Source organism: Protopterus annectens, chromosome 14.part0, assembly GCF_019279795.1.
Source record: "Protopterus annectens isolate FY-2018-M chromosome 14.part0, PAN1.0, whole genome shotgun sequence".
Lineage (NCBI taxonomy): Eukaryota > Metazoa > Chordata > Ceratodontiformes > Protopteridae > Protopterus > Protopterus annectens.
In genome coordinates, this window is record NC_056748.1 from 1100859496 (window position 1) to 1100886673 (window position 27178).

The 27178-nt window shown below is 41.8% G+C and overlaps 1 protein-coding gene across 1 annotated transcript in view; it reads left to right on the forward strand.

The window, feature by feature from the left end:
• Window positions 1–27178, forward strand: part of POLR3A (RNA polymerase III subunit A) — a 1593947-nt gene that overhangs the window by 574078 nt on the left and 992691 nt on the right. The window contains exon 9 of the mRNA XM_044055661.1: window positions 13075–13178. Within this exon, the coding sequence (XP_043911596.1) occupies window positions 13075–13178 (104 nt within the window). The remainder of the gene's footprint in view (window positions 1–13074; window positions 13179–27178) is intronic.

Genomic DNA, 27178 nt, shown 5'->3' on the forward strand with positions numbered 1-27178 from the left:
AGTGCCTCTGTCAAGTCGAACCACTGGAGTGACCCCCCCCCCCCCCCAGAGGGAACTTTCTACTTCCCATCCACTCATCAAGATTTCTTTTGAAGAGAGCCAGTGAGGTGCTCTGCTTGACATGTATGGGAAGTCTATTCCAGACCATGGGCAGTCAGTGGCTTATGAACCTGTCCCTCCGACATGTTCAGTTGATTGTGGTAATGAGGTTGAGGTCTCTAGAGCATGTGGTGCAGAGGGTTCGGAATTTTTTTAGATGTAGCATTTCTAACTGAGCTGGGTCAGACATGGCTTTGTAACTCAAGCAGAGATCGCCTCTTAGTAGACTATATGAGAAGGAGAATAGTTGGAGGTTTTTGAGTCTGTCTTGTGTAGGACATGTGTTTAAGGCCTAGGATCCTCTTTGTGAGGTATTTTTGTGACCTTTCCAGCTGTTGCATGTGTTTAGTGAGGTACATGCCAAATGGGGCATTATACCCTATGATTGGCCTAATGAGGGAAGAGTAGAGAGAGAGATGATCTTTCTTCCTGGGTGCAAAACCCTTGATAATGGGATGTGCCACATAGAAGGACTTTCTGACCACTGTAGTAATGTGGTGGTCGAAGGAGAGGTTGCTGTCAACCTGTGTCCACAGATCTCTTATAGCACCTTCACTGGGCTCGGAAAGTGAGTTTTTCCCAAAGGGGATGACGACACATTTTTGGCATTATGCTTAAGGCTGTGTATGTTTTTTGTGTTTCACTGTTGCAGTCATCGCACTTGGGTTATCCTGCCAGCAACTGACACAGAAATACTTAGTATTTCTCCGTCAGTTGCTGTCGCTCCAGGACTGACGTCAGGTCGTCAGTGGTATAAAATCAGGCAGCAGACGCCATTACATCAGTGTTTCTTGCCGAGGAGCCTGAAGAAGCAGTTTGCATGAGTGCCAGTCGTTTCCGAATTGAAAGTTTTCTACAGCTAAGTATCCTGTTGAGGATCCTTTTTTCTTTCTCTAACCAATGTCAGAAAAAGTTAACAATTGTCTCACCTGTGGAAAGCAAATACCACACCGAGACTTCCATTCTTACTGCATCACCTGTTTAGGCCCAGACCACGACATCTCTTGCTGTCGCTTTTGTGCTTTAATGCCAGAACTATACGTAGTCGGGCCCTTATTGTAGCTAAATATTTTCGTTCTCTGTCCTCTTAGTCCGATATGGCTTTGGTAAGCCATCCGACTACCGATCTTCCGAAAAAACATAAGGATAAAGACAGAGAAAACCGCACAGGTCCAAAACTGCTGATGACGCTTCCGTTAAGCTAGTCGTCCATTTTCTGGTCCTCAGTGAGCTGCTTCCGCAGCCCCTGATGCCTGCTTCTGTGGTTTCGCAGGCTGCTACCAAGACCGTTTGGAGTCCTGTATGCCGCGAGACTCTTAGACTAAGGATCCTGCGGATGTCTCTTCCTTGGATGGGTCCGGAGCCACTGAGCAGGCACCGGCTTCACACTACCGATGCTCAACACAAACCGACTTCTTTCATGTCTTCAGTTCTTTCTAAAACTGCTAAGTTTCTAAGGCGCAGGGTATGAACTATGCCTGAAAAACCATCCCAAACTCAAGCACCTGCTTCCATACCTCAATCTCAAATGCTTAAAATGGCAGAAGACCTTATTATGCTTATTAGGGGAAGCCAGGCTACCCCTTCCAAAAGAAAGTGAGACTTGTCCCCAATAGTTTTATCTGAACAGGAGTCTGATAACTCTGAGGTTTCTGTATATGAAGACATGCAACCCCTCTCTGCTTATGAGAATTCTGATGCAGAGGAATCCATTCCTTCTGCCTCTCCTCCAGAGGATTTTTCATTTGGTGAAACCCTACATACTTTAAAGGATCATTTCCAATGGGAATGTCAGGACTATTCTCAGTAAAAAAGAGACTCTGGGAATTCTTAGATTTTACCACAGCACAGACCTTTAGCCATTCCTCCTTTCCTGGATGTTGTGGATGATGTTTTTATGGAATCCAATTTGACTCCTGACACCCTTCCTCCTGCTCCGAGGAAAACTGACCGGTACTACAGAGTCCATGACTCTCTCAAATTCCTTGTCAAAAATTCTACTGCTGACCCAGAGGTTATCTCCCTAAGACCAAAAGGAATTAAAGCAACCTCAGCTAAGAATCACATCCCCTCAGACAGGGATTCCCAAGCTTTAGACAGATGGGGATAAAAAAGTATACACCTCTAACTCTTGCTATTAGAGCACTAAATTGTCAGTTCCACATGCTGAAATATTTTCCTGCTTGTGCAGAAAATGAAGAATTGCAAGAGCTTATGCCTTCTGCAAGCCAAGTTACTTAAGCACACCTTTCAATGTGGCTTTGACACCCTAGAAGCACTTTGCCGGACCATGTCAAATCAAAATTATTGGACGCACTATTGAACAAAGACAATTTGTTTGGCACCAAGGCAGAAGAGGTCTTAAAAAAGATGGAAGAAAAAGCTAAATCTATGCAGACAGACTTTTTACAGGTCCAGTGTCTCTGAGGTTCAGTAGGCATTGCCCCTCCAAGCACTGGTTCTTTCCGGCCCCCTCCAGGCCAGCTCAGCCCAGTCCCAGGGGAAGCAGACCCCCCCCCCCCAGACAGAAGTCCCATTGAATGCAGAGATCTAAGCAATAGAGTTCCTCCACTTCAAAAACCGGGAGTGCTAAGTCACCCCTTTATGATAAGAACTCGCAATGACTTTACACCTCCACCCCGTACCTCTGCCCACCTGCTTCTGTCCCTAGGAGGAAAACTCTCCTTCCATGCAAACAACTGGGCCTCTATCAACGATCAATGTGTCCTTAACATTGTGTCCCAGGGATTTAAATTTTATTTACACATTCTGCCAACCCCAAAAGGGTTCCCAGATCTTCCTCCAAACAAGTGGGCAGAGGCCAAAAAGCAAGTCCTTTCCCTGCTCTCCATGAGGGCAATGCAGCATGTTCCTGCAGACTAGATAGGCCAAGGTTTCTATTCTAGACTCTTCCTGGTACCCAGAAAAGAGGACACCTGGTGCCCACTCCTTGATTTTTCCATTCTAAACACCTATCTGGTGATACCAAAATTCAAAATGCTCACCCTCCAGCAGCTTCTTCCTACGCTTTCCAAGGATGCTTGGATAGCCACCCTAGACCTAAAAGAGGCCTAACTACACATCCCAGTCAGGGAATCATGCAGGAAATATCTACATTTCAGGGCAGGATCTATGCACTCTCGGTTCTCTGCGCTTGCCTTATCCACTGCTCCCAGAGTTTTCACAAAATGCCTGGCTCCAGCCATTGTTTTTTGCAGACAAATATTCAAATTTACCCCCTACTTAGATGATTGCCTGATTCAGGCAGACAGTCAGGAAAAGCTGTTACAGCACCTGACCTTTGTAAAGGACCTACTGACCTCCCTGGGGTATACTATAAATGAAAAGAAATCAAAGCTAGTCCCCACACAAAAAGCAAACTGATACGGATTCAAACACAATAAAAACTCGGCTCGGACAGTGGAATGACCGTTTAATTACAAAACACGAATATCTCCACAACTAACAGGTAGAAAACTCCACAACAAACAGGTTAAGCGCTTTCATCTGGCTAGCAGACTTCTTCAGAACAAAATTGATTAATACTGTGTTCATTAAATACCAAATTTGGCGCCAAAATAAAATCTCACAATAAATTTCCTTAAAGAAATACATACATATTAAACTGCTGACAATCACACACTGCTAAATATGCAAATAAATACATCAATACATAGATTCCATATGAAGAAACCATATGTAGACACTCTATATGTGGAAAAACCTGTAGAAATGTGTGAATACATATTAAAAATCTAAAAACTATTGAATATGTGACTATATATGACTATAAGACACGAGTATATATATATCTCCCTAAAAAGAACCATACTATTGGGACAGAATTAAGTATGGTTTAATACTGATAAAATCATTAATACCTGGGTATCTGGTGGCATCAGTAAACATCTGCCACCTACTCTCCTTCAAAGCCAAAAGTGCTTTGATATTCCCACCATATGGAGAAATACCCACTGTGCCAATAATAGCAAATATAAAATGAGCATCACCATAATGATATATATGCCGATATAAGGCATTCTTTTTATCCTTCGTTCTGGTGCGATACAAATGGTCATATATACGCCGTTTGAATTGTCTCTCGGTCTTACCTATGTAGAATGCATTGCATTCTACTCAGGTAGCCAAATATACCACATACTTGGTGTTGCAATTTCCACCCCTACTATATATGTAAGTCCTATTTGAATTATCTAACTTACAACCTTAAGCTTCATTAATACAATGACACTGATTACAGGCTCCACATTTTCTAGTTCGAAAACTTCCCCTCTTTTTATCATTTCTATTGGATTCCAACATATTCTTAATATTAAAACCAGTCTTATAAACTATCTTGGGATGTATACCTAAAATTCTCAATGTATCAACATCCCTTATTACCAAATGCCAATGTTCTCTGATAATGGCTTCGATATTATAAACAACTGGTGAATACATAAGTACACAAACTAAATTACTTGATTCAGTCTTCAATTTCATTGATTGTATTGTGTTCACGCCTCCTAATTTCCCTAATAATGGCACATACTTACTACCCCACTCTCTTATAACATATTGAACTACATCATTCAACAACGGTACCCCTGGCCATAAACATGGACTTAATAAAATCCACTTTTCAACATAATATCTCTAGTGGATGACATACGTGCAGCCCTAATACACTGCCCTTTAAAAATATTTTTTTGAACACATGTGGAGGATGGTTACTACTATACTGTAAGTAATCATTGGAGAAGGTCTCCTTCCTGTATATACTGGATATGAATCCATCTTCCCCATGACTAATATATGTGTGTAAATAAGCTATTCCACATGTACTTAAGGAATAGGTGAATTTAAGAAACTCAGTCGTATTGTTGATATAGCTAATAAATTCAGTAACCATATCAATAGGACCTTTCCAAAGCACAAAAAGACCATCCAAAAACCTTGTATAATAAGCTACATATTGAAAAAATTCAGATTTAAACAAGTATTCAGATTCCCATTCCAACATAACTAGATTAGCGAATATAGGAGCACAAGAAGCTCCCATAGCCACGCCCCTAGTTTGCCTAAATAATTCATTTTCAAAATGAATGTAATTATGATCTAAAACCAACCCCATCATATCCGAAATGAGACAAATTTTATCCCATTCAAGACTAGAAAATTTCCTTAAACTGCTGCTGAAATACTCTAACCCCAAATCTCTGGGTATACACGAGAATAGATCAGCAACATCAATGGTGATAAAGATGAGGTTTTTGCTCCATATTTGTGAAGACAACTGCCCTAAAAACATCCAAGAATCCTTAAGATGTGTAATGTTGTTATATATAGGTTTTACCATTTATCAGTAGCAACTCCCAATGGAAAGGTTTTAGATCTACTACCTGAGATAATAGGTCTAAAGGGGGTGTGTGTTAAATTTTTATGTATTTTGGGGATATTCTTCATATGAAATCTACGTATTGATGTATTTATTTGTATATTTAGCAGTGTGTGATTGTCAACAGTTTAATATGCATGTATTTCTTTAAGGAAATTTATTGTGAGATTTTATTTTGGCGCCAAATTTGGTATTTAATGAACACAGTATTAATCAATTTTGTTCTGAAGAAGTCTGCTAGCCAGATGAAAGCACTTAACCTGTTTGTTGTGGAGTTTTCTACCTGTTAGTTGTGGAGATATTCGTGTTTTGGAATTAAACTGTCATTCCACTGTCCGAGACGAGTTTTTATTGTGTTTGAATCCGTATCAGTTTGCTTTTTATTTACGGTGTTGCTATCGGTGTGGAGTAGTGGTTAGTCCCCACACAAAAAATTGTATTCCTGGGAGCAAGCCTGGACACTGCATCCCAGATGGCATTCCTTACTCCAGAAAAACAAGCCTACCTGACAAGCTACTTCTCTCAACTAGCCAGCAGAACCCAGTTATTCTCAAGGAAAATCCTACAAGCTCTAGGGTTCATGGCATCCTGCGTTCTACTCATTGCATATGCCAGACTGCATAAGAGGAAACTACAGTGGTACCTAAAAAGCCTTTGGTGTCAACACTTTCAAGACCTGGAAATGTCATACCTATGATACCCTGTCTAAAGAAAGATTTTCTTTGGTGGGCAGCAGCATGCAACCACAACAAGCGACTTGCCTTCTCATAACCCCATGCTGCCAGACCCTCACCTCAGACTCAGACTGTGCCTGGGGTGCACACCTGGATGGCAGGTGCATTCAGGACCATTGGAGCCCAAATCGAATACATCTGCACATCAACCAAAAACAGATGCTAGCTGTTCAGCACGCCCTGACATCTTTCAGACCCCTACTCTCCCTGGGGCCTCTAGTGATCAAAACAGAGACAACACCACAGTGATGTGGTATATCTGCAAGCAGGAAGGGACTCACTCTTATCCTCTCTGCAGGCTCACCATGACCCTTTGGCACACAGCCTTGGCCATGCAAATACACCTGCTAGCACAATTCCTGCCAGGCTCCCTAAATTCTCTGGCAGGCAACTTAAGCAGGACCTGGTAGACCCACACGAGTGGCAGCTAGACCACAGGACCTTCAACCTTGTAACCCAGAAATGGGGCACCCCGAAGGCAGACCTCTTTGCCTCCCCACTCCAATCATCAGCTCAGCAAATTCTGTACCAGGGAACCTCACAGCAAGGCCTGGAAAGTGGATGCTCTGTCCTTCCAATGGCTAAACCTCTTGATCTATGCATCTCCCCCTCTACCACACATTTCAAGGCTACTGCTCAAAATAAGGGAGGGAAAAACCAAGGGCAATCTTGATTGCCCCAGACTGGCCATGCCAGCACTGGTACCCACTGCTGCGCAGCCTGTCACCCCTGCGACCATGGCACCTACCTCAGATCCCAACACTCCTGACCCCGAAGAATGGAGAATTCATGCATCCACAATTGCAGACCCTGAACCTGGCAGCTTGGCTTATTCCCTGACCTCTCCTCAAGCTGCCAGCCTAAGCAAACAAGTCATGGATGTTATACATGAGGCCAGACGCCCCAGCACTAGAGAATCCTATGCTGACAAGTGGAAAAAGTTTTGCACCTGGATTCAGGCTAAGGGAGACGAAACAGCACAGGCCTCCCTTCCTTTCATCCTGGATTGCCTAGCAGACTTACACAGGGATCGGTCCTTCTCTTCTGTTAAAATTCATGCCTCTGCCATCTCTGCTCATTACAGCACAGGGCCACCTCTCTTCTCGCACCCTCTCAACAAACAGCTTCTAAGAGGGGCTAACAACTTAAGGCCACCCAGAAGAGTTCCTTCACCAGCTTGGGACCTTAACTTTGTGTTGGAAAAGCTCACCCTATCCCTTTCTGAGCCTGCAGCTTTAGCAGAGTTAAAATTCCTGTCTTGGAAAACAGCCTTGCTTCTGGCTATCACTTCAGCTAGAAGAGTTTCAGAGGTACAAGCACTCATGGCTGTAGAGCCCTTCATCATTTTCCATGCTGACAGGGTCTCCCTCAGGACTAACCAATCCTTCATGCCTATAGTGGTGTCTAGTGTGGCTCTCAACCAATCCATTCATTTGCCCACCTTTTTCTCTAACCCACAAAATAAGGGGGAAAGGATTCTGCACTCTCTAGATGTGCACAGACAGCTCAGATTCTATCTGGATAGGACTAAATCTTTGAGAAAACTGACCAGTTGCTAGTCAGCTTCGCAGCAGGGGCAGAGTGCAAGGCCATATCCAAACTATCTCCAAATGGATAGCACACTGCATCCATTTCTGCTACAAACAGCATAGGAAACCGCCCCCAAAGGGGATCAGGGTGCATTCCACCAAGGCAACGTCCATCTCTGCAGCTTTTCTCAAAGGGGATCCCCACCAGAGACATCCTGGAGGCTGCAACATGGAGTTCTGTTCATACCTTCACCAAGCTTTACCACCTGCTTATCTTCTCCAAATCCAGGGCAGGCTTTGCTACCGCAGTCTTGCAGGGCATCCTACCCAGCCCCCAGTCTTCTTGACTGCCTCCACCCTTTTCTTCAGCTTTGGGAATCAACCCAAGTGCATTTGACTGCAACAGTGAAACACGAAGAGCATAGTACAGTTGTGTACACTTAGTATACATGTAGATGTTCGAGTGTATTTACTGTTGCAGTCCTGGTTTCCCACCCTCCATCCCCCTGGTCTCTCTCTGTCTCTCTCTCTCTCTCTCTCTTTTTCTCCCCTTACAGGGAATTTTTGGTGTTTACCTTCTTCTGGTGGTGGTCTTCCACCATAACCTAGCTCCCTATTTGGGTGCTCCTGACAGTTGGGGCAAGAAAAACTGATGTAAGGGTGTCGGCTGCCATACCACTGACGACCTGACGTCAGTCCTGGAGTGACAGCAACAGACGCAGAAATACTAAGCCTCTGGTATTTGGGCCAGCTGAGGGCTACCCCTGGCAGGATAACCCAAGTGTGACTGCAATAGTGAAAACACTCAAGCATCTATATTTATGGTAAGTGTACACAACTGTACTTTTCAACACCAGTCATTGGTCTGAGTGAGGCCTTCTTGTAGGATGTCTGCATCACTTGGAGTTGATAATGGCTCCCAGCTTGAAGTCATCTGCAAACTTGGTCAGGCAGAGTCCCACTGAGTTGGTCTGGACATCTGAGAAGTATGTGCCAAACAGGAGAGGACCCATGACCAATCTCTGTGGGACTCCAGTTGTGACTGGTTGGCAGTCTGACTTGGAGTCCGCTACTTTCACACTCTGGGTTCCATCTTTGAGCCAGTTTGCAACCCACCTAGTGATATAGGGGTGATGCTTAGTTTGGTGAGTCAGTAATGCCTGAGTGGGGAATGGTATCAAAGGCCTTGGCCAGATCAAGGTAAGGTGTATGAACTGCCTTGCCCTCATTCACAGCTCTGGTGACCGACTCAAAGTAGTCAACCAGGTTAAGCAGGCATGATCTTCCTTTCACAAAACCAAATTGCCAATTAACTGTTCATGTAATATCTTTGGAGAAGGTAAAATGATGCTTAGTGCTAGGCTTGTACTGGCCTGGGAGGCACAGTGCAAGAGCTCCATTATGTCTCTTCTTATAAGAGGAGGAATGTATTGGGTCATTTACAGCAGCATGGACAATGACTTTAGTCATTCTGGTGCTTTTGGTTCAAAGAAGTGAGTGCATGCTTGATCTGATGGATCTTGGCAGAGTATAGAATCTTCAGACAAGATCCATTTCAATTTTATACCATGATTATAAAGTTTTTAGAACTATATTTGCTAAGAGGATGGCAACATAATTCCCAGAATTGATAGATATGGAAAAGTATGATTTTTGTGGATGGGAGGCAAACATTTGACAGCATTAATAGAAATATGATCCAGAGGGAGGCAGAATGTGTGAAAATACCTCTGTTGCTGTTAAAGTGTGTATAAATTCTAATTGTCTTTTGGCTTTTCCCGGTTAGGGGTCGCCACAGCGGAACTCCAGTCTGCTAATGATTGGCAGTGAATTTTTGCGGTGTCGAGTTGCCAGCCTGGCACCCAACCTTCAAAGAAGACACGCCCACACATGCTTGCACCTACCTGCATGTCTTTAAATCCACTCGACCATGGGGAGAACATATTCTAATTGTACTACTGTTTAATAATTTTTTCCTCCGTCTGTGATGTAGATACTCAAATGTTGTGCCTTATGATCTGTATATTCTATTTGTGTTTCTTGTGGAGCTTTTCTCCCCAGGCCCCCACATAAAATGGGCTGTGCTTGGCCTAGTGGACTTTCCCAGTAAACAAATGCCAATAAGTAAATAGTTGGTGGGTCTTTATGCAGACAAATCATTCAGCAGAGTAAGCTGAGATTTTGACTAAGGCAGTGGAAGCATTTGCATTCCCTGATAGAATAATTGGGTTGATCTGGTAGATTTATGAAGGGTCCTTGGGTCCCTCTCCAGCAAGCTGTGTTTGAGCAGAGGAACCTGGCAGGGGGTTTCTCTTTCCACTTTGTTTTATCCAACAAAATCACGAAGAACACATTTTAAAGATTAAGTGGTTCTGTAGGGAAAATCTGGAACAGGCTTCCCAGCAATCTACAATTACTTTCATCATTACCACTCTTCAAAAATCAACTAAAATTACTCCTTAAAACACAATGGCTATGCCCATGCACTAACCCAGATTAAAACTAACTGTATAGCATTACTGTTTTCACCCTCCTTCAACAACCTAGTCAGATTTCTAAGCCTCATTTTTGCTCTGTTTTTTTTTTTCAAGTCTTCTATTGCCTGCAGTCTACCCTGTAGTACATGCAATTGGAAAATTACCCCTGCTCCAGGCACCTGTTTTACAGCTTTGAATGTATACCATCTATTTTACTTGAGTGTATAATTCAGAACAAACTTAATAATTAATTTTAATCTATCTTATTTTTCCTTCTCTTCTACATGTCAAAGATCAACCCCTTAACCTGGATATTTGCTTCTAGAACTACAGTCTTGCTAAACCGTGTACCCATGATTCCTTTCATGCTGTTTCTACAATGTTAGCCTGCATCAATAATGTATTTTAATGTTTTAGTTAGATGTTTCTTTTGTGTCATTCATTTTTGTGTGCTACTGTTATATTAGCATATTTTGGAGCTTATCTCCCCGGGCCTCTACTGAAAATGGACATGTATCCAGTTAGACTAGCCCAGACGACACATGTAAAATAAAATAAATAAATAAAAATAAAAAGTGCTTTTGTCTCATTTAGTGAGTGCCTATTCATTCGTGGGAAGCACATACTTGGATAGTAGTTCTGCAAGTATTGTCAGATTGTGTGGTAAAGACCCCATAATAAGGAGAGGGCTGCAGAAATGAGTAAGGCAAAATAAATTTAAGTAGATATGGCAGATTTGGAGGTGATTTTTCAGCAAAATTTGTGTGTTGCAACCCTCCAGCCGGGAAGTTTGTTGGATATCTACTTAAGAGCTAATCAAACCGTGAGCATGAAGGCAGCGTCATGAGGAGAGATTATGGATAGAATCCAAGAAGTGGAAGAATTAAGGAAGGCGAGGACATCATATGTGCAGTTGGAAAGAGAGAGGGTGAAAGGCGAGAGAGAGGGTGAAAGGTGAGGGGGAGGGTGAGAGAGGGTGACAGGCGAGGGAGGGTGAGAGAGGGTGACAGGCGAGGGAGGGTGAGAGAGGGTGACAGGCGAGGGAGGGTGAGAGAGGGTGACAGGCGAGGGAGGGTGAGAGAGGGTGACAGGCGAGGGGGAGGGTGAGAGAGGGTGACAGGCGAGGGGGAGGGTGAAAGCCGAGGGAGAATGTGAAAGGCGAGGGAGAGCGAGGGAGGGTGACAGCCGAGAGAGAGTGAGGGAGGGTGACAGGAGAGGGGGAGAGGGAAGGGGAGAAGAGGGAAGGGGGGAGAGGGAAGGGGAGAGAGGGCAGAGGGGGAGAAGAGGGAAGGGGAGAGAGAGAGGGCAGAAGTAAGAAAGTATGAAGAAATGGGCAACCCTTTTCAAAGGAGGAGCATCAGTGCTTTGATAAGTAGAAAATGTGTCCTTCTCTGGGTGAACCAGGTTAGTTCAGTTATGCTGAGGCGGCTAAGGTATGGCAATTTAGTGGCCTGCTTGGGGGTGTAGATTTTGTATTTATCTCAGTAGGGAACTAAAAGCCTTGCCATAATGCTATAATCAGGTGGAGGAGGTGTAACAGATAGTTGAATGCCATGTGTGTTGAACACATAATTTGTATCTTGGCTTGTCATGCAGTCAGTGCTAGGACACTTGACCAACATAGACATGGATGACTGCATACAACTTACCCAGCCGTCCAGTTTGTGAATATTGATCATTGACACCATAGCCAGGTTTAGGCCAAAAGCCTCTAGGCTCAATTCTCTGTGAGTTGGAGATGGTTGCCCACCCAACAGATTTATTTAGGACTGGTTGGTAAGCAGTTGAGGGTGGGGAGTGGTGGGGGGGGGGGGCTTGAATACTAATGCATGTGAGGAAGTGGCATTATGAAGTGTAAATTTTCAGAGGAACATAATTTGAGCTGTATTTCTTGAGGCATGTAACTCAGTGAAATGGGGATAGATGTGAATAATAATTTTTCTACTATGTGGTAGCTTGCTGGAAGCCTACAGGTAGGCTTCCTTGAGAGCGTAAGCAATAAGCAGGCACTTGGATATTTTATTTATCCATCCATTGTTGACTGGGTTAGTCCTAGCAGGCTACTTGTCGTTTTTTCAAATGACTGCCAAGGTGATACTTAAACTTGTTCTTCTTTTGGCTTTTCCTGGTTAGGGGTCACCACAGCGGAACTCCAGTCCGCTAATGATTGGCAGTAGATTTTTATGGTGCCAAGATGCCAGCCCAATGCCCAGCCTTCAACGAAGGCACGCCCATTCACGCATGTCTTTCGAACGCCACTCGACTGCGGGGAGGACATGCAGACTCCACACAGAAGGTGCTCCAGCCGAGAATCGAACGGGAGAACTTATTAAAGGAAATTTGGCCAGATTAATGGGGAAAATCCCTTACTCTGTTTTCAGTAACTGCTATGGGATCTTTTTCATTCACCTGAGCTACTCCCAAGTCAAGGAAATGAGACTTCTGTTTAACGTCCTATTTAAAGGATGGTACACTGCAGTGCAACACCCCTCCCAAACCTGCAGTGCAGTATCAGTAATCCAGTCACCTGGGGTGGGAATATAACCTGCAGCCTTTTGGTCCTGCAGCACCAAAGTCTAGTGTGCTTCCTGTTGAGACAGCACCATGAATGTCATTACTGAAAGGTAAGTCAGAACAAGTAACCTGTGAAAAGGGAGTAGTGTCTGTGGCAAAAAACGACGACTGAACTAATGGACCTGTTAATGGAGAAATTCCATTCTAATTAAAAAAAAAAAAAAAAAAAAAAAGTCAGTAAAGTACATTTGATAAGACTAGCATTCATGAAGTTGTTTACATCCAATGCAAGTGTTAAAAACAAATATGTTTCTTAAAAACAGGTAAACAAAGCAAATATTGAACTCATGCGGAAACTTGTTAGAAATGGACCTGAGGTTCACCCTGGAGCCAACTTCATTCAGCAGCGACATACCAACATGAAAAGGTACTTGAGTTATTTGTGTAACTGATCAAAAAACATGAGTGGACTTTTCAGAAAATTGCATTTTATGACTGCATTGTTGGTGCTTGATGTATTAGAGAACTGAAGGATAGAGCTGGCAGACATTTGGAAGGGATGAGTCCTTTCAGTATTATTATTAAAGGAACAAATTAATGTTATGACTTATTAGAAGCTATCTGTTTCTGCATTGTCTGAATGTTTTAGAGCTAGTATTTGACAACAGTTTTCCAACCAGTGATCGAAAACCTATGGAATGCAAAGTGCACACAATTTTCATGGCTGTGTTTTGGTCCCAATTTTAATAATGGAATGCTTTGGTTTGCTATCATTTTACTGAAGTGGATTCGGTCGAATGATCATATCATCAACTCACATCTGCAAAAAGTCACATTGCTGAATTCTGATATAGCTGAAATACATTCTGAATTCTACCTAGGAACAAGTGTTAACATGGGTTGAGATGGGGGTAAGATTTGTAGGCACAAGTGTTACCATGGGTTGAGATGGGGGTGAGATTTGTACTTTGGTTATTTTGGACTTCGACATTTTCAGCGTTTGAGTTTGACTTTGCGCAAAGTGGATTCAACAGAGTCCACCTCAATGAAATGATAGAAAAGTGAATGGTTCAGCAATTGTTTTGTTTAAACTTTTAGGACATTCTTTACCAAAGCATTAGCTGTCTGCATGTCAACCTGCACTGTATCTGTGTTGCGTTTTTCTTCTGTCAGTTTGAGGTTATAAGTATAGTAACCAGGAAATAGTGTGGCTGCAAGGTGTGTAGAAACAATTTTATTTATTTTCTGGTATGGTGAACTGGCCCATATGGTCCATCTTTTTTTAATCATGACACAGTTAAAGCAACTGAAAACATATAAAATACAAAAAGTAGTATAGTTGGAGAGATTAACACTAGTAGGCTGAAAACTATAGACAGTAGTAGGTACCTCCTATTGCCTGACAGTGACCCAGGCTAATCAGCGATGGTGTTTGCCATAGACAGTAGTAGGTACCTCCTATTGCCTGACAGTGACCCAGGCTAATCAGCGATGGTGTTTGTCATAGACAGTAGTAGGTACCTCCTGTTGCCTGACAGTGACCCAGGCTAATCAGCGATGGTGTTTGTCATAGACAGTAGTAGGTACCTCCTATTGCCTGACAGTGACCCAGGCTAATCAGCGATGGTGTTTGTCATAGACAGTAGTAGGTACCTCCTGTTGCCTGACAGTGACCCAGGCTAATTAGCGATGGTGTTTGCCATAGACAGTAGCAGGTACCGCCTATTGCCTGACAGTGACCCAGGCTAATCAGCGATGGTATTTGTCATTCTTTCATGCAAGGCATGTGCATTGCATTGGGAAGCAGAAGCTTGAAGTAGAGTTGAGCTTTATCCTTCGTCTAAAAACAGTTGGGTCTCCTTTTGACTGTGCAAGTTATAATTTCAGAGTAAAATGCATTTAAATTTGTTGTAGACATAAATTGGGTATCAAACGATTATTGTGCTTAACTGTCATTCTTTTGACTGTTGCCTACTACACTTAGTTTCTGTTAGTATGGTAATATTAGCAGTGATCTGTGACTGCAGCAAATCCCATCTTACTCAAAGCCTGTGATACCTACAGACCATCATGGATCATTGCTTTTATACAGTGACATTGCTTACATTTCTAACTCAACTTTTATGACATTTTGCACTTTAGTGTTCCTCCTTCACTTCATACTGATGTAGGTGCCATATGCATATGCAGTACATCTGTTTACTTGCACATTAATTATATCGGTGCAGTTCAGTACAAGAAGGCTGATGAGGCAGCAGCCTGTCTTGTCTGCCTTCCCTGTCTCTTTATAAAGCTAAACATTTTGTTTTGTAGTAAATGTGACTAGTTTTCTTTTGGAGCAGATGAAGAAACATTAGCTTTACAGGTATAATCATTTGCCATTAACATGCATTTTGTGAACTATATGATATGTTGAGCTGTAATGTGTGGCATTACTGATTTTTTAGATTTCTCCAAGTCTTTTGGGTTTCTAATACCATGACTGGAATATGGACCCCATTCCTAAGTCAAAGTACGATTAAAATTCATGAAATTATTGTTTCGGTCTGATGTCAGCCAGGAGTGCTCTTTGCAGCACATGCAATGTGCCCAGTAATGACTCCTCCTGCAATTTGTACGAGGTTACATGGGTTGGTAACGTATCTAAATACAATTGTAGATTCCTTTTTAGAAGACCCTTTGCTCCTACTACTGTTGGAACTGTCTGGGTATCTTTCTTCCACAGTGCTGTCATTTCTGCCTGCAAATCCTGATATTTTATGATTTTGTCTCTCTGTTCAACAGTAATAGTTAGTTCTTTTAAGCTGGGAGCTTTCAAACACCCTTACAGTTTTGCAGTTCTTAGTTTTAAGACAGGGGCTATATTAATGTGTCAATTAAGGCCAGGGAAGCGATTGGCTTCTAGTTTAACTTGCTAAACAAAGCTCTCTCTACTCAAGTTTTGCTTCCCATGCCCCACCACTTAGATCTATGGGGACTTTTTCCAAAACAAAATTTTGCCTGAATACCGTTTTTAGTGTGTTAGTATAGGGCATTGGATTCCTTCAAACAACAAACTCCAGATAACATACAAGAAGGGGAATAATAATAAAGAATTGCTAGAGAAAGGGAACTCTGGTGGGACAGGGGAAGCAACCACTAGGACAGGAACCTTTAAATGCAGATCGTGTTCCCAATGTGTCCACATTCTGAATGAGGGGAGGGTTAATATTTCAAGCAGGAATATGGTGATTAAGGTCGATTCCTTTTTATAATTGCAACACTACAGGGATTATATATATTTCAGTATGTAATTCCTGCTTGTGCATTCTATATTGGGAAGACGGAAAGAAGATTAAGGAACCGTATCTGAGCATCATAGGGATATTAGTATTAAGAAGGAAACCAACCAATATACTGGAGTATAGAGAGCTTTTTTGGCAAGTTAAACTAGAAGCCAATCGCTTCCCTTGCCTTAATGGCACGTTAATATAGCCCCTGTCTTAAAACTAAGAGCTGCAAAACTGTAAGGGTGTTTGAAATTTCCCAACTTATAATTAACTATTACTATGTTACAGAGGTTGTCCACTAAAGGGGGCATGATTGCAAATCTTAAGAATGAAAGAGTTTTTGCACACTTTTTTACGTCAAGTTTTTTTTATTTGTTTTGTAATGTATTTTAACAGTTTTATTAACATTTTGTACATGAATTTCATGATTATATTGAAAATGAAGTTGATATATTGCACATGGTGGTTTATGTGAAGTTTTTTAACCTTGTATGTTAACTGAGTTGATTGGTTAGTGACAACCACAGGAAGTATAAAAGGCAGGGGGGAAGTTAATGTTCTTTTAATCTAATGAAGTCGAAGTGTGACGAAAACATTTCTGTGCTTGACTCTGCGTTAATTAAATAAGTTTTCTCCGTTTATTCAAGTATTTCCATTTGTCCAAGGACTCTGCTTTCCAGTGGTGTATGTTTGGTGGTTACCAGTGAATTTTACACCATTTATTTCCTTTTTTGCTGTTTAGATTTATTATCCTCATGTTTCAAAACTTTCACTACGTTTGGGTCTTGTGAGGTCAGCAGATGTGTGGAGTCCCACGATTGCAGATCTGTACATATAATCAGTTTCAAGGAAGCCCATCCCTTCTTCAGAATGGGAAATATCTAATCTTGGTATGCACTGATTTTTATAAATCATTTGGTGAGCATGAAACATCCTCCTGGTCTTCTATCTAATCTGTCCAACACATTTTGGGCCCAGTCAATCACTCCAAAACTGTAAGTTAGGACAGGAAGAACAAATTGGTTTATAGCTTGGATTTTGTTCCTAGATGTCAGTGCTGTTTTCAGGATTAATTTAAGTCTTCTGAGGTATTCCTTACTAAGGTTTATTCGCATTTGTTCATGCTTTATTGTTGATCCTGCATCAATTCCCAAATATTTATACACGCCTCCTTGCTCAAGTTTTTTTATATCACATTCTTGTCTCAAACTGATGTTTTACTGGCGTTGCAGTTTTCCTGCTTTAAAGGTTGCTGTTGCACTTTTATCAAGACCAAGTCACATTGTTATATCATCTGAAAAAGTTTTGACAACTTGCAGTTGTGCTTTCAATTCCTCATCTGATGATTTGCACAGTTTTAAATCATCGACAAAGAGAATGTGAGAAGTCTTTACGCTTTGTTTTCCGGGAGCCCGATTACAGCCATGACCTAAGCTTTTGTGTAAACAGCTTAATGGATTAAGGGCAAGGCAGAGTAATAACGGTGAGAAAGAGTCACCCTAGAATATCCCTCTTTTAACTTTTATCCCTGGGATAACAATTTCTCCTTTATCATTGCTTAATTGCAAAGTGGTCCGTCACTGTAATGTAGTCAATCAGTGTGGGGTGTATCTTCTACATTTTTAAGCACTTTTTTATCCATGAATGTGGGATATTAGCAAATCCTTTTTTGTAGTCAATCCATGCCATACTTAAATTCTCCCCCTTTTTACAGTTCTCCTCTATGACTTTAACACATGATCCTTTGTTCCGTATTACTTTCTTTTATTGCCCTTTTGTTCTACTGCCATAATTGAGTTTCCTTCTAAATATCAATTCCCGTGTATAGTTTATATGTCGTTGGAAGGCAAGTTTTTGGTCTATAATTTTTAGGTAGCTTGCAGGTACACTCTTAAGTAAGAGCATTGTTTTTCCTGTTAGCCAGGTTGGTGTCTGTTCCGGGTGCGCATATAAACAGTTCTTACTCATGGCTAAATCTTCGTGCAAAGTTGTTAATACTTATAACCAAAAGTTAGGTACTGCATCTGGGCCTGGAGTTTTCCTTTTAGAGGCTTTTCTTAACTTTGTGTCGATCTCTCTGGCTGTTACTTCATCCCACTTCATATCCTGTACCTTTAAACTCCTTATTCTTTCTTTTACTACTTCTATCCATTTAACATCTTTATGTTCCACAGGGTTTTCATAGATACTTCTCCAAAATGCATCTATTTCTTCTTTTTTTGTGGTCTTTCAGTTCTTTTTACCTTATTTCCCAGTTCTCTGTAAAACCTTTTTGGGTCATCAATGAATTGCTTATTTTGCACTTTTCCTTTGTTTATCTTCGTATTTTCTAAGATTTTTCACATGTACTGAATTTTTTAGTTTATTTACGATAGTGCATGATAGATCCTGGTCTGTTCTAGTATTGCGCATTGCTTTTATCACATCTGTCTGTCTTAGTATTTTTGTTGATCTATTCCCTCTTCTATAGTCTTCTAACAGTGACACTTCTTGTCTTAATTGCTTTATAATTTTCTCTATTCGATTTTTCCATGATGGTATTCAATTTCTCCCCTACATTTCTCTCACTACCCTGTGTTCTTGTGGTAGAACTATCAGTTATTAATTAAGCTGCACAATAATATATCCTGTTTCCTTCTGTTATATCGCATGGATCTCTGTGAACAGTCCTAATTACTGTGTTCATTTGTTTTATAAGACTTCTGACTTTTTGGGTTTTATTAATCTTCTGCAGTGTTTCTTTCAATATCTGTTGGTTCATTTTCTTCCAAACTGAGGGCACTTCCCTTGTTTTCCAATTCCTGTGGGGCATTCTATAGCAGGTTCTATAGTATCTTCCTGTGACAGTCTCATAAATTTCATACTTTGCCATTCATTGCTCTATCATATGGGAACTCACTGGCCTATCACTCCTCAGTGTTGACTGCATCAGAGTTTCCACAGTTTTCTGTCCCTTCCCTTGGTGTCCAGCTTCAAGTGAATGTTTATACTTGTTTCTTGTGGAAGACTCCAAATTATCTTCATATGGCACCTGACCAATTGCTTACTGTTCCACTGGTTTCTCCTTAATTTGGATATCCAGAACTTATTCTCTTGTGCTTTCTGAATTAGATTTTCTACACAGAATCCTTCACTTTGCAGATACTCCATAACCTCAGTTTCTATTTCTTTAACTTCTCCATTACTAATCTCCTTTTCTACTTTTCCTCTGTCTTCTTATTTTTTGTATTGCAAAGTTTTCCATGTCTGGATTCCTTTGCCTGTATTTCTCTCCAAATATCTTTGGTGCTGCTCTTTTTGTATTGGCTAGTTTTGCTTTCTCCTTTACACCATATTAAATCTCTTTCTTTCCCATGTCCATATTTCTTCTTCAGATGTTTCCTGGTCTTCCTGTTTCTCCCTGCTTTGGGGACGCACTCCATCCTGCTGAGATGTAACCTGTGTTAGACCTTCTACATCATATCCTTCACTTCGCAGGCACTCCATAACTTCAACTTTTTTTTTTTTAACTTCTGCTTTACTGATCTTCTTTTCTATGTTCCATCTTTGTGATATTTTTTTACTGTGAAATTTTCCATATCTGGATGTCTTTGTATTTCTCTTCAAATATCTTTAGGGCTACCTTCTGTATGTTTATTAATTTGGCTTTCTCCTTTGCATAAGTATTGCACCAAATCAAATCTCTTTCCCATGTCCATATTTCTTTTTTATACTTTTCAAATATCTCTTGGTTTTCTTTATATTTTTGCACTTCGTCAGATGCTTCTTTTTCCAAACAGATCAAGGTTTCTTGATCTGTAAACTGTTTCTCACAAATCTGTTGTATTAGTGAGCACAAATTTTTGTTTGAAGCTTCTAACAATTTTTCTTGCGGAAGTATTTTTCTTTCCTCTAATTTCTCTCTTGATCGTTTTGTATGTCTTGTATCTGGAAGTTCTTGGCTTTTTGCAAAATAGTAATGTACATAATTTCTTTCTTATCCTCAATAGTCCACTTTATCGTCTTTATGGATCTTCTTTGGCCTATCAGTTTTTGTGATTTTTGTGGACTACTACTTCCTTTTACAACAGGGGGACCATCCTCCCCCTGGGACTGGTCTGTCCCCATTGTAGGAATGTTTCCGTATTTTGAGGATTCTACATTATCATCTTTTACAGTCCTGGCACCAGTGCACCTACCAGGACTGGGCACTTTTTTATCCTGGGTCTTGTGCACCCAGCTATCTTTTTTTAATTGTTGACCTACTTAAGTCCATGATATAAATACAGTCTATATCAATGTCGCCTTGGTGAGATTTTGTGAAAACAGGGTCCACATCAAGAAGGTACTCACCAAGACCTGAGGATGAATTCAGTTTCAGCACTACTACTCTCCTTTGCTTGCTGACTTTTCATCTCTCCATTCTGACCCCATTTTACTGACTGTATGAAATCCCCAATGTAGCAGAAGATCAAAAATTGTATGAGGTGTACATGTGAGGAAAATTATGGGCATTCAGCAAAACTCTGGACAGTAGAGAGGTATGGTTACAGATGGTATAGTCAGTTATACTGCTGGTAACCATAAATTTCAGCTTCCCTGTATGGAGAAATGTAAGCTGAAGTCAGCTAAGACTTTAATGATGGCTTTTGGATCGTTACAGTTGTAAAGTTGACAGCAGTTCACATCACTGGGAGTGTCTTTGAAGCTTTCTAATGCATTAAGAGGACTTGTGAATGCCTTTGAAGAAGCTGGCAAACTTGTATGTGAGAATTTCACCTTTAGAAGTGTTTTTTGAACTTTCCTTCTTCCCCACTAGAGGTGCAGTATCTTTGAACTCAACCCAGCCTGCACCCCTCCATACTTCAATTCCTTATCTTAAGTCTAATCACAGTGCAGTTATTCTCTTCCTTGGAACCAGTAACACTGCTCCAGTGAATTGCATTATATTCTGCGACTGTTCCAGGGTCCGCCTCTTATGGACATGCACATAAGTACCCCCAAATATCAGTCACATTATCAGTACTGATACAAGTCTCCAAACTCTGCTCACATTTGGACAGTTGTGTAGATGTTGAAGGTACAGGTGTGGGTGCAGTACTATAAATGTTTATAGGAGGCTCGGACCTGTTACTTTGGTGTCCAAGAGGCTTAGGTAGAGATTTCTTTGCCATCTTAACATGAATACGACTAGTGTTGGTGTGGTGTCTATAGATGCATGTTGGTACTAAGAGATTTGCTTGTAGTCTAAGTAGTTGCAGCTTTCACAAATGATAGTGTTAGATAACTGTCAAGTATTGTTGGTTAAACAGAATTCATAGTGGTAGAAGGCTGGCCACAGTCAGGGTTGGTGCAAACCTGTGGTTCCATGGTGACAGTGAAGGATGGATGGACAGACATTGCTATAGTGGTACTTGTTCTGTGGCTAAGGGCTGTGGATTTCTTGCAGCTTTTCATTATTTTTCTTTTGTTATATGGTTTATTAATATGGGAATTTCTTCAGAGATGTTTATTCCTAAATTTAATGTTAGACTTGAGGTGGACTGGTAGAAAGTTTTCTATGCTGCTGCTTTGATACTGGTAAAAGACAGGTGAATGGGGTAGCCTTCTGGTCATTTGATTTTCAGGGAATCATTGGACTTTTACATAGATCTTCCACAAGCTAAAGTAAGTTTTCCCTGGAAGGTTGTGAAAATGATTTTGGTGGTTTTCCACTACCAGTAGGTCTGATAGAAGATGAATGACTTATGGTCAAATTTAACCAGGGTTAAAGAGCTGCAGGTTGGGATGGAGGCAGCAGATAGGTTTTAAGAATATCCCACTTATGACAACCATGTCATTTATGTCAGGATACATCAGCATCTTAAACTAATGGGTAACTTTTATTTATGTGCAAACTGGCAGGTCAGTAAATATAATGTTGACAGTTGAGGCTTCACACTAATATGATGGCAGTAGGCACCAAATATGATACAGTATAGGACACAGGATACAGTCATTCTTAAAACGGAATACAGTAATATGTATTTTCAGTATGTACGGACTCGAGCAGCTGCACTTATAGAGCTGTGTTATGCATATTGGGTGCGTGAGTTAATGGTTTAATAAAGGAAATGATGGGAGTAAGAACCGGAGGGGTGAGAGGAAAGCTAGGAAATAGGAGAAATGAGAGCTGAGGATAATGATAGCTAGGGTAAGTGTGCGCTAGCTAGGGTAAGTGTGCGCTAGGATAAGTGTGCAATAGGACTATTTACATTGCAAGATGTATTTGCGCTTTCTGGAAATAAATCACACTAACTGATCTTAACAACATTATTCTATTAACCACATTTGAGCTGGCAGTCTATACCACTTTCCAAATTATCTTGGCTGCTTTTAGGAAACCTGAGCAAAGAAGTTACAATGAACTCATGGCATCTGACACTGCCGCCGGTAGAAGCAGCAGATTGTACTGCTCTGCCTTCTCTTAAAAAAGTGTACCAGTCATCGCACTAAACAGCTGAGCCCATTGCTAATTCATAGAAGGTTAACCTAGATGAGCACAACTAGAACAAATAATACTACAGTCTACAACAGTACTTGAGGAGGATGTGTTCAGCGTAGTAGTAATCGTTGAGGTACATCAGCAGTAACTAGAGCCATTACATGGAACCACAGTGTGACAGCAGTAGTTACAAACTGGAACTACTACATGGAACCACAGTAGGACAGCACCAACACTGAGAACTACTACATGGAACCACAGCGTGACAGCAGCAGTTACTAGAAGAACCACAGCGAGTCACAGTGAGACGGCAGCAGTTACTAGAACCACTGCAGGGAGTCAGTGGGACAGCAGCAGTTACTAGAAGAACTGCAGGGAGTCACAGTGAGACAGCAGCAGTTACTAGAAGAACTGCAGGGAGTCACAGTGGGACAGCAGCAGTTACTAGAAGCACTGCAGGGAGTCACAGTGGGACAGCAGCAGTTACTAGAAGAACTGCAGGGAGTCACAGTGAGACAGCAGCAGTTACTAGAAGCACTGCAGGGAGTCGCAGTGGGACAGCAGCAGTTACTAGAACAACTGCAGGGAGTCTCAGTGGGACAGCAGCAGTTACTAGAAGAACTGCAGGGAGTCACAGTGAGACAGCAGCAGTTACTAGAAGCACTGCAGGGAGTCACAGTGGGACAGCAGCAGTTACTAGAACAACTGCAGGGAGTGTCAGTGGGACAGCAGCAGTTACTAGAACAACTGCAGGGAGTCACAGTGGGACAGCAGCAGTTACTAGAAGAACTGCAGGGAGTCACAGTGAGACAGCAGCAGTTACTAGAAGCACTGCAGGGAGTGTCAGTGGGACAGCAGCAGTTACTAGAACAACTGCAGGGAGTGTCAGTGGGACAGCAGCAGTTACTAGAACCACTGCAGGGAGTCACAGTGGGACAGCAGCAGTTACTAGAACCACTGCAGGGAGTCACAGTGGGACAGCAGCAGTTACTAGAACCACTGCAGGGAGTCAGTGTGACAGCAGCAGTTAATAGAAGCACTGCAGGGAGTCACAGTGGGACAGCAGCAGTTACTAGAAGAACTGCAGGGAGTCACAGTGGGACAGCAGCAGTTACTAGAAGAACTGCAGGGAGTCACAGTGAGACAGCAGCAGTTACTAGAAGCACTGCAGGGAGTCACAGTGGGACAGCAGCAGTTAATAGAACCACTGCAGGGAGTCACAGTGGGACAGCAGCAGTAGCAATAACTGGAACCACTACAATGAAACTTTGTAAGTAAGCAAGCAGTGTAAGCAAACATAAGACAGTACAGCAGTCTTACAATATCATCTGAAGAAAGATGCAACATTTTTCTGTGTGAGAATTTTTGTATGTTTACCAGAATACAATGCGTCTGCTCCTGGATCATTTTTATTCTAAAATAATGGTGTATGAAGTCGCACCTTTGATCTCAGAATGGACAGTAATCCAAATAAGGTACCATTATTTTAAAGTTATAAAGCTGATGTAAAGAGATTTTATTTAGTGGCACTGTCTTTTGTAAGCGTGTGTGTGAGATTTTCCAATATATTTGAATTTTTAATAATTTTTATTTTCAGCGTACCACACAAAACAAACCAACAAGTATAACTCATGAGGTAGAAAAATATTCATATCCCTGAAAGAGGAACACAGGTCTTTATAACCTTGTAAAATAGCTTGTGATTCTGGAGTTTGGGCCGGTGGACATTTAACAGTAAAAGAGGCGATCTCTGCTTGACTTGCAAAGCCGTGTCTGAGCCAGCTCTATTAGAAATGCTACATCTAAAGAAATCCCAATCCCTCCACACCACATGCTCTAGAGATGTCAACCTCATTGCCACAGTCAACAGAACATGCTGGAGGGACAGGTTCATAACCCGCAGACTGCCCATGCTCTGGAATAGACTTCCCATATATGTCAAACAGAGCACCTCACTGACCCTTTTCAAGAGGAATCTTGATGAGTGGATGGGAAATACAAAATTTACCCCGGGGATAACTCCAGTGGCTCTACTCGACAGAGCCATTAGGAACTAAGGTCGGGTGGCACTATGTCAGGATAATCCTATGGCTAGGCTTGTAAAGGTCCCAGGGCTGTTGGCCTAGTACACACCTATGAACCTAAGACACTCTGCAGCTGTCATCCCTGCACTGAAATTCAGCCACCACTTAAGAAAAAAGCTAAAAAGCACATACTGATCCTGCTGCTGTCAATCCTAGAGAGTATGTCTTCATAATGTTAGATGCAGAACCAGAGAGCCATCCAGTACTGACACCAGTTCCCTTGCTGTGACCCAGTTGGAAGTTGACACAAAACTGTCTATCTGCCCTTCCTCCAAGGCTGTCAATACATCTGGTACAGATGTAGAGGGGGAACCACAGCTGACTATCTGTAGGGCCTAGAGGGATCCCCCAAATTTTAGTTAGGGAAGAGGTGCCTGGTACCCTCATCAAATCTAGGCAGGGATTTGAATCTCCTAGATTTTTTTTAAACCAGACATTCCTTTAAAACAGAAACAGAAAACCTAATGTGGTTTCTATGGCTAAGGATCCTCACAAAGAGTGGGAGGACTGTACACCGTGGTTGTGGATTGCCCTTATGACCCTAAATCCCCACAATGGTTGTCTGTTCCTTCTTCTGTTCCATGGTCTTCCACCCCTTCTGAGAGACCTAGGGATTCTGATTCTTTAGATGACTATTTGGGTTCTGGTGAAGAATCTTTGGCATTTTCCTCCCGGATCCACTCTCCCCTTACCTTGGGGTCTGAGGAAGAAGCCACTGCAGCCTGATTCCTTTCGAAGAATTATTTTTTTGAGGATACAGTAGTCTGTATGATGGAACTACTACTACTTTAAGTGGGACTGTTCCCAGGTTTCTGGGATTCAAAAAAGATGATGGGAACTCTTGCAAATAGACCTGCCCAGACTTCTTCAGTCCCTACTGCTTCAGTTGCCTTTTTGGCTGCATTTGCAGCAGCTTTCCAGGTTCCTGACTCAACATTTGCCCCCTAAGAAGTCAGACAGATTTTTATAAAGTCCTTGAGGATCACAAATGTTTGTATAAAAGTCTTTCATCTGATCCTGCTACTGTTCCCAGATAAACCAGTCAAACCATCTTCTTCCAGACTTTTGCCTTCTGTAAAGGACAGCCATGCTATGAAAAGGTGTGGGAAAAACGTATATACTTTTGCTACTTTGGCCTTTAGGGCCACTAATTATCAGATCCACATGACAAGATGTATCCTGGCTGTTCTTTCACAGCTTGGGGAGGAATTTGACTGATATACCTGATTCGGACAGTAAGACTTCTGCCCTTGCCCTTTCTCTTCTGAGTTCTACCTCTCTGGTGGCTCACCATTCCTTTAAATACATTTGTGATGCTGCTGATGCCCCTTCTAGGGCAGCTGCATCTGGTTCTGTCATGAGGAGATGCTCTTATAGTTGCACCTTCAAGCCTTACCAGAGGACATTAAAGCTAAACGTTTAGATCCCCCCTTAGATAGCCAGAATCTCTTTGGCACTGCTGCTGCAGTATTGTTTAAAACCCCTTCAGGAATAAGGGTAAGGTTATGCAGCACCTGAAGCAAATCTTTTTCCCCTTTACCTACGTTTCAGAGGAACTATCCTTCTAAATATTGTATCCATAGGAAGTCTAGACAACCTATTTAGGAGTAAGAGGGTTCCGAAGTGGATTTTCCCAGACAAACCCACTCAGAGTTCTAGAGGCAAAAAGACATTTTCCTGACAAATCTGCCTCCGACATCCAGCCTTCTCTTCCCCTCAGTCAAATTTCTCTGTCCCTTCAGGCTATCGCTTTCTTTTTCTGTTTGGCAGCAGGTAACCACAGATGGCCTGGTTTCTCTCCTCATCCAAAACTGTTATTTTATGGCTTGGCACTCCCTTCCGCCAGTTTCTGACCTTCCTTAGCCGCTTCGTTTTCCTTTGGTTTTGCGATGTCTGGTGGATCAGGGAACCATCTGACCTGTTTCCTTGTCTCAGCAGGAAAGAGCTTTTTATTCCACAATGTGTTTTGCTCCCAGGAGGGAGGGTTCATGGAGGCTCATCCTAGACCAGTCCTTTCTCAAGGTCCCTTCAGGATGTTGTCTCTTCAGACACTTTTCCCTGTCCTGCTTCCTCAGACTTTTTTTGGATTTGAAGGACACTTGACTTCATATTCTTATTCACCCTCCCTTCAGGAAGATTTTACATTTCCGTGTTTCTTCCTCTCATCATCGGTTCTGTGCTTTGCCGTTTGGTCTTTCTACTTAGGCTTTAGTTATTGTTGAAACATCAGAAGTTGAGACCTTGTGTCTGCTGTAGTTAAAAACCTTATTTGCTTCTGAAGAATATTTCCATGGTTAAGTACTTGATGTCACCTGAGTGCTTGTCATTCCCACATTAACTTCACTATTTTATGACCAAAAACCTTTTTGTCTTCAGCTTCTGATGGGTTACAGCTTGAACAAAATTCTGTAGTATGCTTCATCGGTACATAAAGCTACCTGTTTATTACTCCTGTGCTGTAAAGGGAGCACTAACTGTCTGTTTTTGTGCAATAATCTAGTTCTTAGTGTTTTTATTCATGTGTGACATAGGTCCCAACTACCTGAAAAGGGTAGATCTGAAGTAGGATATTCATTTGTCTGCAACCTGTGGGTTATGGATCCGATATCGG